Consider the following 17,815-nt stretch of genomic DNA (forward strand, 5'->3'; position numbering starts at 1 on the left):
ATCCCTGACCGTACAAAGACACCATAAGCGCTGTCCAGCGCCAAATTGATGCCGACCTGCAGGAAGGCATACAGTCTTTGTCGCTCACCAGTGACATGTGGACATCGAGGTCAAACCAGAGCTACGTCAGTCTCACATGCCATTACCTGACCTCAAACTTCGAAATCCGGGCGTTCACATCGGGCAACCAGCACGTGATTGACAGTCACACTGCATGCAGCATCTTAGCACACCTGGAAGCAATGACGAGTGAATGGGATCTGCCACTGCAAGAGGTACCTATTTTTGTTGTGACGGACAATGCACGAAATTTCCGCGCAGCTCTCCGGGACTTTCAGTGTACCCCCATGCAGTGCTTGGGCCATACATTGCAACTAGCCATCAAGGATGCCAAGGAAGAAACTGCAGGAGTGCCGCCATTCTTAAATGCCATACAATGGAGGGCCATTACAAGCACAGTGCCCAAGCTGCAGCAAGACTAACGGACTGCCAGTGGCGGATGGAGCTACCCCTCCTGGAGCTCGTCCAGAACTTAGACACTGGGTGGAATAGCGAGCATGACATGCTCTCACATCTCCTTCAGCTTAAAGAGGCAGTTTGCCTTGAACTCGCTATGTCGGAGACAGTGGTATCCAACCCGACACCACAGGAATGCAAAACGGTGGCTGTACTGGTCAAGGCCCTTGAGCTAATTGCATCAGCAACAAAAGACCTGAGTGGGCAGAAGTACGCAACCTTGTATTCGGTGATACCATTTCCTCTATGGAACGCACATGGTGCTGAAGGACTGTGCTGCAGAGGATGACGACACGTCACTGTTCGCAAAGAATTTACAAAAAAGTATGAAGGCAAGATTACCTAACTGCAGTGCACAAAAAGGGTACATAATGGCAACGGCATGTGACCCACAATTCAAAAACATCTTCTGTACTGAAGCTTTACAAGAAACAAGGCTTCTGGAACTTGCATGGAGTGAGCTGCAGAGCTCGTCAACCCCACCACCGAGTGACTGTGCTGAGCCCTCAGCATCTACAGCACAAAAGGAGCTTAGTGCCAGCATATAGGACAGTATCGTCAAACTTGCACTGTCACCTGGGAAGAGACACAAGCTTGAACCAGATAGCATTGATGAATCCCAGCGGCACCTTCAAGAGCCAGTTTGCAGCTGGGATGAAGACCCTTTTGTGTACTGGAGGAAAACAGGCAAGCAGAACTTTCCCAGTCTGCACTGAATGGCCATGAAACACCTGGCTATACCAGCAACGCAAGTTCTAAGTGAAAAACTATTTTCTAAAGCTGGCAACATTGTCACATCCAGGCGAGAAAAGCAGTTGTCGGATCACGTGCAGCAGCTGCTTTTTTGCATGAGAACTTATAAATTATAAGCACTTCAGCACGTTTGAATAAATTTGTTACTATTCGATATTCGATTCGATATTCGCACACCCCTACTGGTAATGCTTCTGTGACATCACCATAAAAATTTCAAACCGATATTTCAACTTTTTTATTTAAAGAATTTTCCTCCTTTTCATTTTGTACCAAGCTTGAGCGACTTACAAAATAAGAGGACTTGTTCAAAGTGCGTTGCATTCCAAAATGAATAGATGAGGTCATGACATTCTTAGATTTTTTTATTTACAATGTAAAAGTTTTTAGTTTTCATATTTTATAAGCAGACTGTACAACAGGCATCTAGACTGCGAACAACTAGTCGAATCAGTAAATTAGCACACGGTGTGCCAGAAAACCAAGAATGTCACGACCTGAACCGTTTCTCAACGAATGCAGCGAAAAAAACCGTATCAAAATAGCCCCAGTGGTCACGAAGAAATCAGCTAAACAATCGGAGCAGGTGGCAAAAAAAAAGTTTTGAGAAAATGACTTTCAAAGTTGTACCTTTTATTTCACTCATCAAAAGGCACCGGGGTTACAGACTTTTGTGTCCTTTTCAGCACTGGGCTTCTTGGATGCCTTGCCTTGAGATTGAAGTGCTTTTGCTGCCTTTCTTTTCTGCAAGACGTCCTTTTCCGCTGCTCTGCGAAGAGCATGTTGGCCAGTTTGTAGCTCAAGTGTCGCACAGTATTCTGAGTAAGCAAGGCAGGTCCCTGCACTGTACTTGCAAACTGCCTCGTTGACAGCAGTCTCTGTTGCAATCAAAGATGCATTTTTATCTTTTGGCAGCAGCAACCAAATCACTGAATGAAGGCTTTCAGCAGCATTTTGGGTTTTTTTCCCAAGACAATGGCTGAGAAGCTGGACATCAGAAAGGTGCTGATAAACAGGCAGCAATGCATCTGCGACAGGCCTTGCAAGCTGGTACTTGTGGGAGGGCAGAGGTTTGTCCTCTGCTTCTGCAGCCTGGTGTTGGCACCAACTCTGTGGTCCTTGGGGGCAAAGTTCGTGATGTGGGTGTTCATTGATGGATGCTATGTGGTAAAAAGTTGCCATCACAGATTTCTGCATCTCCTCAACGTTGTCATGATCATGCAGGGCCTTGCCATAGTAAATTGTCAACTTCTTAATTAAGTCCCGAGTGAGGCCACCTTTTCCACAAATAGGCCGATCCTTTTTGCTTTTTGTGAAAAGAGCATGCAGGGCTGTGCCCATCTTTTTCTTGACGTGGTTCACACTATCATCCCTTGTGAAGGGGATAAAACCGTATGTCTCATCTTCTCTGAGTGCTAAGACGGTACTACTGTCCCCATCACAAACAATGTTTGTGTATCGCAAACCATGCTTTTGAAATGACCTTTTAAATAGGAGTAAGGCATCTTCAACTTCCATTCTGCCAGATTTAACATCAGTGTTTTTTTTTGGCAGATGTGGGATTCTTTCCACTCACGATAACCGTCATCTCCTTCTTTGGGGCCCACCGTGCATCCGTGGCACCCATTTGAAAGTATGACACAGTCGAGCACCACTCCAGTGTAGAAGTCAATGACAGTACCAACAACTATGTGGGACGTGTGGCCACGTGTCAACCACGTCCCATCATAGACAACTGCAATATTATTATTAAATAATAAGGTAGGGTCCAACTCGCTGTAAACAGTGCACACAGCTGCCGCAGCATCAGAAAAAATATTGGCAAGAGCTGTCTCACTGGCCGGTCAGAGTTCAGATGTTTGTGAAACGTCTTGTGGTGTAACCCTCTGTGAGAGACATTCATTATCGACCAGAAATCGTTCAGAGCTTTGCTAATGCTTTTTACAGCTTGTATAGCCCTCAAGTTAACATCAAAAATTCTACGGCCTTCTTTCCGCGGTGATGACCACTGCTTTGCGACGGTGCCGCAGGAAGGGCATGCGAGCTGCATTTGTGCTGCCAAACCAAACCTTGTTCCCAGCTTAACGGAAAGTCCCGGTTGAGAGCACTGCTGGCACTTGCCCCTAAACGCGCTTTTCGAGAATGCCGTGACTTGTACAACAACAAACTCATCTAACTCATCTGTTTGTTCTGTACTAGCAAGCGCCTCGCCGTCACCCGTCAGTTCCATTTTCTGTGCGGTCATGAGCACGGAACTCCGCTTCACTTGGACTTTCGCGGCGGCTTCCTGCGATGCTTCTGGCGACGCAAAACGTGGCTCCAGGTGCACCTGTATGGTGCGCCCGGTGCTCATGGATGGTGTGGCGTCGTCGCATGAAGTAGAGCGCGGCGATGTAGAGCGCGGCACGGAAAGTTCAGAAGTGCCCCCTGTGCTCCCACACTATGTCTTGTCCGCGTGTGAAGTGCGCGGCAGTGGCTGTGAAACGGCGGCACCAACACTCGTAGCTGTGCACAAAGTACTCGCCTGCACGCCCGTAACTTCGTCAGCGTGCTGCACATCAGAAGTACTTGAAGCAGACGGCTTCTTCACCATGGCGATGTTCGCTTAGGGGTGCCATAGGCATGCGCCATCTTGTACTTCAGAGGTTGCCGACCCATGACCGCCAGTGAAAGCAGTTTGCGAAACTATGCTCCGCGCGTACTGACGAACATGGCAGCCACGTAATCCGTATTCGAAACTATGCTCTGCGCAAGAGACAGACACGGCATGCCGAGGATCTCTGCGCAAATGACAGACCCGACGGACACGGCAAGCAGCGGAGTCGCGGAGCCTAGAGACGTGCGGAACAGATGACACACCCGCAAAAGAGACTAATTGCGCAGCGCGCCGCCAATCAGAAATTAGCGCGAGACCTTGGAACTTTTGCCTTTGTTTCCGCTCGGAGGAGACAACTGAAGAGGACAATTGAACTTGGAGGAATGCGCTTTCCATAGAGACCAAGATGGCCGTGCTACGTTGGGCGGCTGCCGAGAGATAAGGGCTTGAAAAACTCAGTTTTTTTGCGACTTGTAAGAAATTTTCCAGCACCCCTGATCATAAAAACAATGATTTGATGTACTTCTTGATTGTTTTCGATGATGAAAATTTGTAATTACACAAAATAAGATTTGGTAAAAGCAGAAAATGAGTGCTTAAAAAAATCACTTCTTTGACCATTTTCCGCAAGTTGAAAGCCGCATCCCCCCTCGCTGGGGAAGAGGCTGTTGGAGAAAAGAGTTTTAATATTGGACTTAGCAAAATGAAAAGTTCAGCTGTCATGTATTTTAGTGTGCTCATTCAAATATGGTGTCCTTTTTTGAGTATATATTGTCATTTCTCACTAATTAAATGATTTCAGTAAAATTATTCTGACCACCTTTTGAAAAAAAAAAAAACTGGCTCCTCAGATTCAAATAAACATTATTCCAGTAGATTCTACTAATATTTAAGACTTGCAAGTAGGGTACTTTCATTGTTCTAGCCCTTCTGCAACCAAAGTTGCAGTGTTTTGAAGTTCACATAAAAGTGGCGAGGAAAAAGGCAATTTTTCTTTATTCTGTTTAATATTTTCACACTTTATTAGAGTGATGAGAATGGTTTTATTGCAAGCTCCAATCATTCAGCTTTCAAATAAAACAAGAAATGGTGAAAGTCAGGAAAATCTTGTTAGCAGTGTGTAGGGTGGTGCAGAAAATGAAACTGAGAAAAACGCAAAAACGAAATGAAACATGTTGAAACTATGTAAGCCCATTACAGTGCTTTATTTTCCGAAACAAAGAACTTAGAAGGCCCCTGACTGATTGTCTGAATCAGATTTCTGCCGTTGCCGCTGCTTAGCAAGCAGCAAAAATAAGGCCCAGGGTGGACACCATATCCTCAAGCAGTCTGTCGATCGCCGCCAAATCTGCGACCACACCGGTAGCTCCGCAGCCACTGGCGGGCCGGCGTCTATATGCTCGGTCGTTAGCGTCCACATCTCGCGATAGGTTTCAGAAATTGCTGCTAAACTGGCGATTTTATCATCGGCATGCTTCAGAGTTCCTCATGATCAGCGCTGGGCAGAAGCGTGTCTGTCTGCTCTGGCCGGCTGCTGCCGATCTCGCCCAAGCCTACGATTTGCTCCGCGTCGAAGGCGGACGCCGAAGCTGGTAAAGAAGCGCTTGTCACGACCACCGAATTGCACTCCTGTGCCTCGTTGTCGCCTCTTCGATCACTGCTTGTGAAGTAAAACTGTTCCCTGACTCTCCACCATCCGCTGCAATGTGCATGGCGCTCGAGAACGCACGCCGGAACGGCCAGGTCGCATCGCTTGCCGGTTCCCGCTCGGGCACTCCACTGCTGCTGGTTGACATGCGTCTTCCGATTGCTTCTTACGGCCTTTTTTTCTCAAACTTATGGCCGCTGCAAGGTTCCCATACGCTTTCGCGCCGCGGTGGTCTTTCTCAAAATAGCTTCGGAGATTGAGCATGGAGCGTACAAAAAAATGGCTCCGGCCAATGAGGCGCTTAAATTTCGCCACGTGACGTACAACAGCCAATAGCATCGCCGCATTTTATATTTTGTTTTCTCTGTCTTTTTCTCAGCTACAAATCATGGTAGACCTTTCATACTAGCGAGGAAGAAAGCTGAGAAGTTGCTCCTTCAAACGAGACCAAAGTTGCCTCGCTGGGCGGCTACTTTTTGACGCAGCGCAAAACGGCCATTTTCTAACCGATTTTCGCGAGCTCTTTTGTCAAGATTGCATTTCTGCGTCTCGATTTCTCGTAAACCCTGTGGCATTCAACCTTGAAACTTGGCAATAAGATGAAAAATGATGAGACATATCCATCTATGACAAAATTGAAAAGTCGATTTTTCCGCTATTTTTTGGCCCCAAAGACCTGCGTCCCAAGGAGAAGCTTAAGTGACCTCCAAGTTTGTTTTTATTTTCTTGACATGCAAAAGGGGGGTCGACCTAGATTCGAGCCTTATACATTGGGAGATTGTTTTGACAGCCAGTACAGCGGGTGCGTTCATTACATGGGCACGTGCATTGCCAGAGATTCCCGGAGCACCATGAAAATCGTGGCACAATGCAGATTTTGAAATGGTGACAGACCAATGCAGACAGATTTTTAAATGCAGCCTTCATGAAGGAGCCTGCTCCTGCACTGAGCACATCAGAGGACAACAAGAGAGTGAACACAGAGCACAGCAGAGGAGAAAACACAGCGATAGCAAAGCAAACGCGAGAAGGAAAGCAGAGAAGGAACGAGCGGTGGTAGTGTGAAGAGCAGAGAAGACTAGCATACTGGTCGTTCGCCGAAGGCGAGGCTCAGAGGTGGCAAAACATTACGCGCACTGCCCAAGTCGAAACCTTGAGCCACTTCCATCCGGCACTGCATGTTCCGCATGTGGTCCACTATGAATCAGGAATCACAGCTGCTGCGCTCAAAAATTGGGTTACCGAGAAGCGTAATCATTGGTAAATCTTTTGGAAATAAAATTCACGAACTATTCGGTCCAGGCTGGCTATGTTCGGGTTTTATTTGACAGCAAAGTTTGCACTTGAGCGAAATTTTTTGTGGGTCCTGTGAATTTTATTGCACTGGGATGTGACTGTGCAAGCTCCAAAAGTTTCCTGTCTTTGGCTAGCTTGATGTAGTGAAACATAAAAGCTTATTTCATTTATTGACTGTGATTGGTCTGCTGAGTAATGCAGAATGCTGTGGACCATGGCCAACTGTTATTAACTGCTGTTTTTTGAGCTCTACGTCCTGCTATAGTCGCATTCCAACCAAGCAGGTACTACAGCTCACCGGGAGGCTGTCCGCTGTTGAGCTCACGTGCCACACGCGGCAGGGTGCGGTCCTCGTATCGAGTGCCGCCCTGCGAGCTGATTGGCCGGCTCAGCGTGTTGTTAGCGCTTGACGGCGGCGAGGAGGAGGAGTTGCGTGCCACCAACGTCCGTGTCAGGAAATGGTACTCGCGCCAACCGGCGTTCTTGTACACTTCCCGCAGCTCGACGTGCTGCCACAGGTTGTACAGGAGCTGTGCGAGAGAAAAACGGAAGCAAAATCGCTTCACTTCGTACTCACTCGAATTTTTAAGCTCTGTGTGATTCAAACAAACTTTCAGTCCTTTTAGAGTTGACTCTAAAGGTTAAAGGAACAAAACAAAAAAGCAAATAAACAATACAGTAAGCTGGCCTACCCTACTGCATAAGTTCAGGCACAAGTCAAAAATGATCTGTGATCGGTAGCCTAACACCATCTGCTGCTATGCAAAGAAACTTGATTAGATCAAGTTGGAAGTGATAAGAGAGATTGCTGCCGAGCTCCAGTGTGGACCAACAGTGTGACATGAGAATTTGCACTGTGTGAGAAGGAAGTTTGTGCCCGTACCAAGCACTTTGGTCAGGGCACCTCTCAGAGCTTTTTAAACACAGTAAGGCCATATGAGTCCCACTGCTAACCATTTTGCTCCAGTGTGTCTACAACCCCTCCTCAAAACGTGTGAAATGCCACATTTAAGAGAAAACTTAAAGAGAGAAAACAAACGAAGAAACTATAACATGCCTGATGCCAACAAACATAACAAACGACAAGCCCTAATATTATCAGGCAGGCTACAGTAACTGCAGGGGAGAGGCCTCTCCTAACGCTCTCCGAGTGTCTCAGCCTTCCCAATCTCACTCTGTGGCCCTTCCCTCCCCCTCCCAGCTACGTCTTCCTTTCCTGGGAATCTACTCTGTTCACCATTCCAAACACCAGAATGCCCAAATTACACGAGCATTTCAGCTCTGTAGCTCAAGGAATGAACCATCTGGTTCAAGTGCTTTCGTGCAGCATGAATAACAAGACAGCTGGCACTAAACGTTGATTCACTACGCCCGAGATGGAATATGCAATTCGCATGTCACCAGTTGCTCGTCCGCCGATACGAACTCTTCTGGAGACATGTCGATGTTGAGGCCACCCAAGTCCGGGATGTTTATCTCTGCGCTGTCATCTTCATTTTCCACTGTATCGCCAGATGCACAAAAAAAAAGCCACACTTCTTGAAGCAGTTGGCAATGGCTTCGGGTTTGACGCGATCCCATGACATCACCAAAAAATGGATGGCATCAAGAAGATCCACCTTCAAGCTGGCATCTTTCCGGTCAATCTTGGTCAAAATGCGTCGGACCAACAAGCTCCCGAAGTGAAATTTGACGTTTCTTACGTTTCCTGCATCTAGGGGCTGCAATTGACTGGTACAGTTGGGCAGCAGGAAGATTACTTTCACATATTGCAGCCATTAAGTATCGACAGGGTGCGTGGCACAATTGTCGAGAAACAGAAGAATTTTACGGTTCTCGACATGCATCCGGGCACCCAGAAGGGTGAGGAACTCTGTGAAAACGGCTCCCATCATCCGTGCCTTCCTATTCGCTTTGTAAATGACAGGAAGGCGCGCGTTACGCGAGAAGCAGCGTGGCTTCAAGAACTTGCCAATGACAGTAGGCTTAAGCTTCTCAGTCCCACCAGCGTTGCAGCACAACAATACGGCGACTCTTTGCTTTTTTTTCTCCTTGACGCGTCTCACCTTTCATGCTAATAATTTTCTCGGGCTGAAGGTTGATGAACAATACATCTTCATCTGCATTGAACACGTCCCTTGGCTGGTACTGAGGAATCACTGCCGGCAGAGTCGAAAGCCGGTTGGAGACCTGATCTTGGTCGGCAGACTTTCCTTCGCCGGAAACGATCTTATATGACAGGCCATGCCAAGTTTTGAAACGGTGGAGCCACCCGCCCAAAGCTTTAAAATCGTCGATGCCCAACAAGAGTGCAATCTAATCTGCTTTCTCGCGAACACTAGTTCCGTTCACGCCCGCCACCCTTACTTCTCTGAACCATGCCAGTAGAACCTCTTCCATCTTGCCATGCTGGGCGTCCCTTGTTTGTTTCACGTCGGCGCCGTAGACTTGTGTATGTTCTTCCAAATTTCCTCTCACTTACTGACGATCGTGTTCAGCGTGGAGACAGGCAAACAAAGTTCGCGTGCCAGGTCCACATGTTTCGTCTGCGGATTTTCATTGGCTTTTGCGAGGATGTCGAGTTTTTCTTTAAGCGATAACGCTTTCCGCTTCCTGGACATGGTGAAGTGCACGGGTGAAACGCAGCACCAAAGCAGAAGAAACGACAAGTGTGAACAAGTGGAAGCAGAGCGCTCGGAACACCAAAATGGCAACGAGAAATGGCAAGCACAAAGCTGACAAACCCTTCAGCGCATCGTCAATGCATGCGCCAATCGCTGCTTCTTGGTCACATGATTTTAAGGTGAGTACTATGTCTTAGGATAGATGGCACTGAAAACCGCTGGTGCACTTCAATGTGTTTGGTGCACGAGCTTGTGAACATTGCTCCCAGAGGCCGCCACACTCCTGCAGGCGCTTTGCTGGGGCACGGCTGGACTCGAGCCGAGCCTCGAGCATACAAAGCGCGTGTCGCCGCCTCTTCAGTCCAACCGCAACTGGGGTTTCGCTTGATGCGATAATTTCAGCAGCTCTGCCCACCCGCTGTAAAGGACTGGCTATGATGTCATCATCATCATCATTGAAGCGATGTGGTTCTTACACATATCTAGCAAAGGTCACGTCCAACATCGAAAATCGGCCACGAGCGCTAGGAGAGTTACGACTGCTGCAGCTACTGTCGGATCCCAGGAGGACACTTTGGCTGCCCTCTGGCGCGAAAATCGAAACTGCGCGAGATTTACAGACGTTTCCACAATCGTATTATCCAAACCCACATGGAAATACGATCGTATTAGCTGTACAAAAATGCATTACTTCTATAGGGCATCGGCCGGGAAAGAAAAAAAAACATACTATGCCGAAAAAAATATTTAGCGGAATCATATCAATGAGATTTCACTGTAATGACGAAGCTGCCGTTTTCTACAACCTGCTTTTGAATCACACTCTCGCATTGCAAGATGAGCGCTGCTCCGCTCGAAAGGCACCGAAGGAGAGAGTGACAGTCTTATTTTGCGTCAACACGGATGGCACAGACAAGATGGCACAGACAAGCGCGGTGCCTGTACGTCAACACATACTATAATCAGTGTGTACATCACTGCTCAGTTTACCGAAGACATATACAATACATTTACTGCTGTCAGCAATACAAACTTGTATTTTTATTCTGTAATTGTATCCACATCTACCATTTGCTTGTATGTGTGTTCAGTCATGCTCCTCTTATGCGATACTTGAAACAAGAGCCTTCAGAATCAGAGTAGATCTTTACTTGTTGCTTAAAATAAATGACAGATATCATACAGAAAGAGGTCATGTAGTTGGAGACTGCTCTGGGGCCCCAACACAAATAAGTTTTTAAAAAAAAGAAAGGAAAACAAAAGTATACACCCATATGGCAAATGCCAGACATCATCAGGATAATCCTTGCGAGTGAATGGTACATACCTGGGAGGTGAACTTAACGACACGCGCAGAGAAGCGGCCTTTCTGCTTAGTGATGTAGGTTAGCCGAGTGACGCCGCCTGCCTCTAGGAGTGAGCGCGCAAAGTCACTGTTGCGCACTATCACTTCGTTGAGCGTGGCAAGCACTGCCGCGATGGTGTCGTCAGATGTGCCCATGTCGTGCTGGGGGTTGCCATTAGGCAGCTTCTGCACCAGGTCACTCATGGCATATTTGCCTGGAATGAAAGGTGGTGGGCGGAGGAGTTCTTTTACAGGCACCGCCAAGCTAGCACGATGACACACGTGGCAAATTGCAGCAAGAAAACTACTGCAATGTGGAAAGGTAACTTGCAACAGCTGGCACTTCACCTCATTGCAGCAGTCACGTTAAGGTCTTTTCCTTGGCAGTAAAGATCAGAAAAATATTTGGATGTGATTAGCCCTCCACAATGCACAGCAAGTCCCAATAAATACGTCCACCACCCATTTTGTAAATAAGAAGGAATATGTACATATACAGTTGTGCCTCGTTAATATGGACACTTTGGTTCCCGAGCTAAAGTGTCCATAAAGTGAATCGTCGTTATAACGAATAATGAAGAAAAACAGAAATATTCTGAAAAACAAAAAACTCTTATGATTGCGGACTGCCCGACTGCATAGTGGCGGGCAGTGAAGTGGAAATCCGGCTACCTTGGAACCTCCAGTTGCATTATTCCAGCCACCATTATCTTTATAATCGTGCTAATAGTCGCCAGAGGAAAACAAAGTTACGCTAAGAAGTAATGATCCGCCACTTTTTGCTGAACAACTCCAGCTATCGCCTTTTGGCAAGTTGAACGAACCATTAGGTGATCAATGCATGAACGTGTGGGTTTATTACCAAGATATCCTTCTCGAGTAAAGCCTGATATTTTACTCTCCAATCCAAATGCTGAGGTGGGGTTTAGGTAATCAGCTACACAGTGCCTGGCCACACAGCAACTGCTGATATTCCAAGAACTCTGTACTCGCTTGGCTGTCAGCTGCTATATGTAGTTTTAATTGTACTGCACAGAAATAATGTTTTTCACAGCCATTCATGCAATGCGGCAAATGGCAGGGCACGTTGACAGGGCACCTAGCCACTGTAAAGCATGAAACCGCACGCACACAAAAGGGCCATTACTACGGTATTTTCACTTTCATAGTTCTTTTCGTTGGTGTTCTGCACTGCAAATACATGAGGCAGAATATCTGGCAGACGCATTGGGGATTTTGTCCTCACTGCTGTCCATATTAATGGGCCCCAATGAGCTCCGTACATTCTTACCTCTGTCCATTGTCCAGACCAGGCGTAAATATATTGAAAAAGTTTGGTCCCTGAAAAAAGTGTCCATAATTTGAGTTGTCCATATTAATGGGGTCGTATTGGCGAGGCACAACTGTATATATCTCACCGCTTTCTAAATTTTGCGATGCATTTTACCACTAATGTAGCAGTGTCATGAACCTTCAGCTGCTCCCACCTGAGACGTAGTGATTGGAATGATCGGTCACAAAAAATTCAACCAACAGTCTATGGACTGTCGAATGAAAGTTTTACAAAGGAGAGGCATGATTACTCATGATCGTTTGCTCGTTAAGAGGATCCAAGTGATGATTCAAAAATAAAAGTCACAAACTTGACCAGCTGAATGACATTCACACCAGCTGGCACAGCTGTGTGCTCAGTTGGTCACAAATTAGATACGTCTCAAGAAAACCTACTGCCATGCCGCAGACATGCAAATCTGCTTCAAGTAACAGTCGGTGACACACAAATGTTACAAGGTTGAATATCGAGGCACTCGAAGTGCCGTCTTTCTGTAGCACCTGTTGCCTTTGAAGAAAGCAATGTGAAGAAAATGGCCAGTAATTTAAATGCGATTTGGTCACTTTGCGCAGCGGCGGAAGGCTCAGGATATGTGGCAGCTCGATAACCACACGACTCACCGATTAGTTCCTTGTTTCGCTGGTCCATGGCAAGGTTGCGCAATGCCGTGGCAACTGCACACACCACCCTGTCCACTTCCATCCGGAGAAGCTCCACCAGGACCGGCAGGCCCCGATCCTTCCTCACAGCAGCCCTGATGTCTATGCTCGGCTGTGAGCACATGCAGATAGCAATTCTGTCACTCGTGGTGCTCAAAAAAGGGTCCAGCACTTTTTGGGCTGACTATATTATTTAATTTTTTGAAATCGTGTTAAACGCCCGAAGGCGACTCTGGATGTGAGGGCCGCCGTAATGTAGGGCTCCGGATAATTTCAACCACCTGGGGTTAATCTTTCACATGCACCGACATTGCACAGTATATGGGCTTTTAGCACTGAGCCACCATGGTGGCATTTTGGGCATATGAGTACCTGAAAGTGCGAGACACAAAGGACCCCAGCTTGTGTAGTGTGGTTGACTAACGCACGCAACTCGTTTCTTCAATGTGTACACCACACCATCTTTGCCAAGATTTTGGTGCACACTGAGCTACACCAGGGTGTGGCTTGGGTGGCTATGGGTGTGGCTTAAACAAGTGCTTTCTATTGCACCAAAAAACAGCAAATGCCAGAGCTGCCATTTTGAATCGTGTTAGCAGAATAGAGGCCCTCACTGCCTTTAATTTGAACACAGCCACCCATCTCTGCTTTTGAATGCTTTAAGATAAATCATAAGTATATTTACAGCACAAGTTCTATAATATTCACTTTTGCACTGCAATTACTGATGTGATGCCTCGTGCAGTTTCAGTGCGATGATGTAATAGTAAAGATGTGTCGGTTATCATGCAGCCATCAGCTCCGTTTTGGGGTTCCAGCCAATCGGTCTGGATCAGTGGGTATACTGTTGCCAACCAAAAATTCAGACCCATACATTTTCAGATATGCTGGATTATTCTGACTTTTTTGCGGCACCATGATACACCCCATACAGCCAATGTATAAGAGTGCCTGAAATTACGGACACATCACAACTGGCTGCTCAGTTTAAACGAAAGTCGTTGGTGGTCGCCACCAGTACCCAAGCTGCCATTAATGAGTACAGTGGTACCTTGTTAATTCAAAGTGCAAGGAAGATAGGAAACCTGATCAAATAAACTGAAACCTAAGCTAGACGGCGGCCTTTTAAATGGCAGGGCTGCAATTTTTTGTGGGTTGGCACACCGTGCCTGTGTCGTTTCAAATTCATATTGTTCTTGGATGTTGTCGTGAACACAAACTTGAACAGCAGTCAAACTACTAACTCCTCCTTCCTGCAAACTGGCGATTTAAGTAATTTTTTTTCGGCGAAGTTTGATTGTTTGAACTGCCCGATGGTTCAGAAGCCTTCACATTCCCTAGAGAGTAAAAAAATCGCCCGCCTGTGTGCCAACTTTGTGGACACTTTAGAATACAGGCCCACGAGGCTAAAGTTATTCCATGTTCCTCCACTACGGAATTCTTCGTAGCCTTGTGTTATTAGTGTGAAAGCACTAATCCGGACATTCATAGCCCAGCAAAATCATCTCTTGCCGAAGCTTGCACAAAAGGAGAATCGGAAAGAAAAACAAAGAACAAGAAAATAACATCAAAACCCACGACTGGGGGTCGAACCTGCAGAGGCCCAAACTGATCAGCTTCAAAGGCCGCTGTACGAGAGCACAAGGCTATCGCTGCAGCTGAACATGCCGTGTGTTAAATATAGTCGAATCCCGCTTCAACGAAATTCACAGGACCCGCGAAAATTTCGTTGGAGCCGAAGCTTCGTTGTCGTGAAATCGGGCCAGAATATTGACAGAATAGACCTGATAGTTCATGAACAGCATTTATTTTCCAAAAATCTGCTAGCTTAGGTCTTTCACCGTTTTGAAATCGGCGCCATCACGCATTTCTTGGTACTCCTGAAACCTGACAATTGATACGTTTGTGTAATAAACGCACCTGCTACTTTTGCTGTCAAAACTAATATTTTTCCGCATGCATTTTAAAGGCGTCCCTACTTTTGCCCTGTGAGAACACGTGCTGACACTGCGCCGCCTGGAGGCATTTAGGCGTGAACTAGGCAGGGTGTCTACCAACCGGGAATTCTCAGGGAATTTGGACAATCTGGAAAAACTCAAGGAAAACTCAGGAGATTTGGGCTTATATCAGGAAAAATTAGCTGCAGTTCTACTTAAAAGGAACTAAAGTCGCGATAATGCTGCCTCGTGTAAACAATGCGGACTGGCATTTGCACGGATTGTCTAGTGCGGCGTTAAGTGTCCCCGCCTCAGCGACCGCCGGCCTCCAACGTTACGCTGTCAAGTGGAGCATCCGAGCAAGGCGGGAAAAAGCTTTGCGGTGCCAGCAGCGCTTTGAATTTCGAAGCATACGTCGAGAGCAGACACTTTCCCGTGCTTCCTTGGTGCTGTGGCCGACGGCAGAGTGCACGCTTCGTATGGTTCGCATGTGCGCTGTTCGATGGCCAGTGACCTCCCCTAAAGGCTGCAGAAAACGTTGCGAGAACTTTCGATGCTTCCGATTTCCAATGGGAGCAATGCAAGTCCCAAATGAACTCTTCCTCCCTGCGTATCGCCTTGATGGATGCATCCATTTCCGCCGCCATGAGTGCACACACGCGATGCAGGTGGCGCAGCTTTGGGAGAGGGGGAAATAGTTTCGCACCTCATCGCGATTTGCCGACGCTGGCAAAGCAACGAATTCTGTCCGTACTTAGCTGCTCAGTTTTGAACCGACTTAAGTTTTAATGACTGCTGTGGTGCCGCAGGCAAGCTGTGAGCGACGTGTCAAGCATGACGGTTTTCAGGTGCACTTTCGTGCAGGACTGGATGAATATGGAACATTGCGAGTTTGCAGCCTGGATTAGGCCCGTCGAAAATAACGTGAACGCAGCGTACTGTGCACTATGCAGAAAGCAGTTTTCGCTCAGAAACATGCGAAGAAGAGCGGTGACAAGTCACGCTGAAGTTAAGAAGCACCAACTGGCCATTACCAAAGCCGGGACACCCTCAGTAGCCTCATTTTTGACATCGTCAGCCACCGTTGTGACCAATGCCGAGCCAGTGCCGTCAGTTTCTGCGCATCCTTCAAGTGCTTCAACTACGGCGACAGACGTCCAACCCGATCATACAGCAAAGGATATCTTTCAGCGTGACTTAGAGGTCATAAATTCTGAAGTGATGTGGCGTCTCAATGCTGTTATGACGCACACATCACTCCGTGCTGCCGTGGCATCGCCTTCTCTGTTCCCTTTGATGTTCCTACAATCAGCTACAGCCAAGAAACTGCAGCTTGGCAAAGACAAGGTAGAATATACTATTGTCTGTGACCTTGCACCTTTCTTCAAGGGGAACCTCGTGTCGGAAGTGAGCCAAGGAAGAGGTGGCGTTTGAAGAATCATTAAACAAAGTTACACAAAAAGAGCAAATGGACGTGTTAGTTCGCCTTTCGTCGGATGCAGAGCAGGACGTGAAATTCCGCAATTTGAAGTCATGCTTTCTGGGGCGCACGCGGTTGGAAGAATTGGTGTCCGCTTTTCAAAGTGCCACAGATGGACTCTCCCGATCAAAAATTCATCAGATCTCAATGGATAGCGAAATATAAACAAAATTTCTCCGTGAGATCAAACAAGAACTTTGTGAATCCAGCGACGGCCATCGTATTCTTGAAGTTGGTAGCTGTGGCCTTCACATTGTGACTAGCGCTTTCAAAACCGGACACGCAGCAACAGGTTGGCAACTCGTGGAACTTCGGGCTTTGTACAACTTATTCAAATGCGTACCTGCCCGATGCGCTGAATACGCACGCATAACCGGGAGCAGCATTTACCCTATGAAGTTTTGCGCTGTGCGGTGGCTTGGAAATGTTTGTGTAATTTGAAGAGCTGTTGAGATTCTGCTGTACCTAAAAGTGTACGTCGAGTCGTGTAGAAACGAGGACAACCGACCGACCACTGCCAGTGAATGCGTGGTCGAAACAGCCATTCGCAATTCTCTGCTGTCTGCAAAGCTAGCATTTTATGCTTGGCATTGTTGGGGAACTAGCCGTTCCTGGCTCAGTTCCAGACCGATTCGCCTATGCTTCCATTTCTTGGCGCAGCACTGAAGAACCTTATACGATCACTAATAAGTAGAATAGTAAAGGAGTAACAATGGCCATGGACAGTCTGTTGAAATTGATCAAGGTGGACATGGACCTTACTGTGAATGTTGTTGCAACGCCCAAGGTTGACCTTGGATTTGCTATGAAGAATGCACTCCAAAAGGCCCCGAAACTTTCAGATTTGGCTATCCTTGGGTTCAGAAGGGACTGCGCCACTTTTGTGAAGAACTGCACCAAAAAGATCGCGGAGAGGTCGTCGTTGAAGTTCAAGCTGGCGAGCGGGTCGTCATTTCTGGATCCCGCGCGCGCTGATTCCCAATCTCTGGGAACGGCATCTAAATGATGCACTCGAAGAAATAAACACTACTCCTCTTACTATTCAAATAGGATTAAATCGTTTTTATTTGTTAACATGCTTACTGGAGAGTGATAGCATCAGGCGGCACTGTGCCAGCCTGTTTTCGCATAAAACAAAGTACTGTGCTACTCGGGGAATTTTAGAAATGCATTCAGGGAAAACCTGGAAAACTCAGGGAACTTGTAAACGTCAACTTGGTAGACACCCTGCTAGGTGCATGTGCCCGTGTCACTATGTGTTGCATAATGGTCACATGCATCTCGAAGTGGAATTTTTAGCTGAAGTGCAAGAAATACGGTTGCTCCATTTATTCGAAATCATTTCGCGACGCACGATGCGGAAAAAAACAACGGAGTGTCATTTTGTTTGGTCTCCGTCTAGAACCAGAGTCACACGCAATGCCTGTACTAGAGGTCAGTGCCACGGTGCACCAGACAGGAAAAAATAAATAAAACATTATCACGACACTCGCCTGTGGCATAAAAGCGAGACAAGAGTTGACCCTAGCTGGTGGTAGCCTTCTGGAAAGAATGTGCTGCCCACCAATACGGCTGGCAACAGCAGATCGTTGTGCTCAGCTTGCTCGGCATCACCACGCTAACGCGCT

General features: G+C 47.1%; 1 protein-coding gene across 19 annotated transcripts in view; it reads right to left on the minus strand.

Moving 5' to 3' along the window:
- Positions 1-17,815, minus strand: part of p120ctn (adherens junction protein p120) — a 130,947-nt gene that overhangs the window by 18,321 nt on the left and 94,811 nt on the right. For all 19 annotated transcript variants that reach the window (XM_077643285.1, XM_077643283.1, XM_077643288.1 and 16 more), the window contains 3 exons: positions 12,732-12,882; positions 10,761-10,993; positions 7,108-7,339 (listed from right to left, as the gene is read on the minus strand). In XM_077643285.1, coding sequence (XP_077499411.1) covers positions 7,108-7,339; positions 10,761-10,993; positions 12,732-12,882 — 616 coding nt within the window. The remainder of the gene's footprint in view (positions 1-7,107; positions 7,340-10,760; positions 10,994-12,731; positions 12,883-17,815) is intronic.

The sequence above is a fragment of the Amblyomma americanum genome, chromosome 11 (assembly GCF_052857255.1).
Source record: "Amblyomma americanum isolate KBUSLIRL-KWMA chromosome 11, ASM5285725v1, whole genome shotgun sequence".
Classification (NCBI taxonomy): Eukaryota; Metazoa; Arthropoda; class Arachnida; order Ixodida; family Ixodidae; genus Amblyomma; species Amblyomma americanum.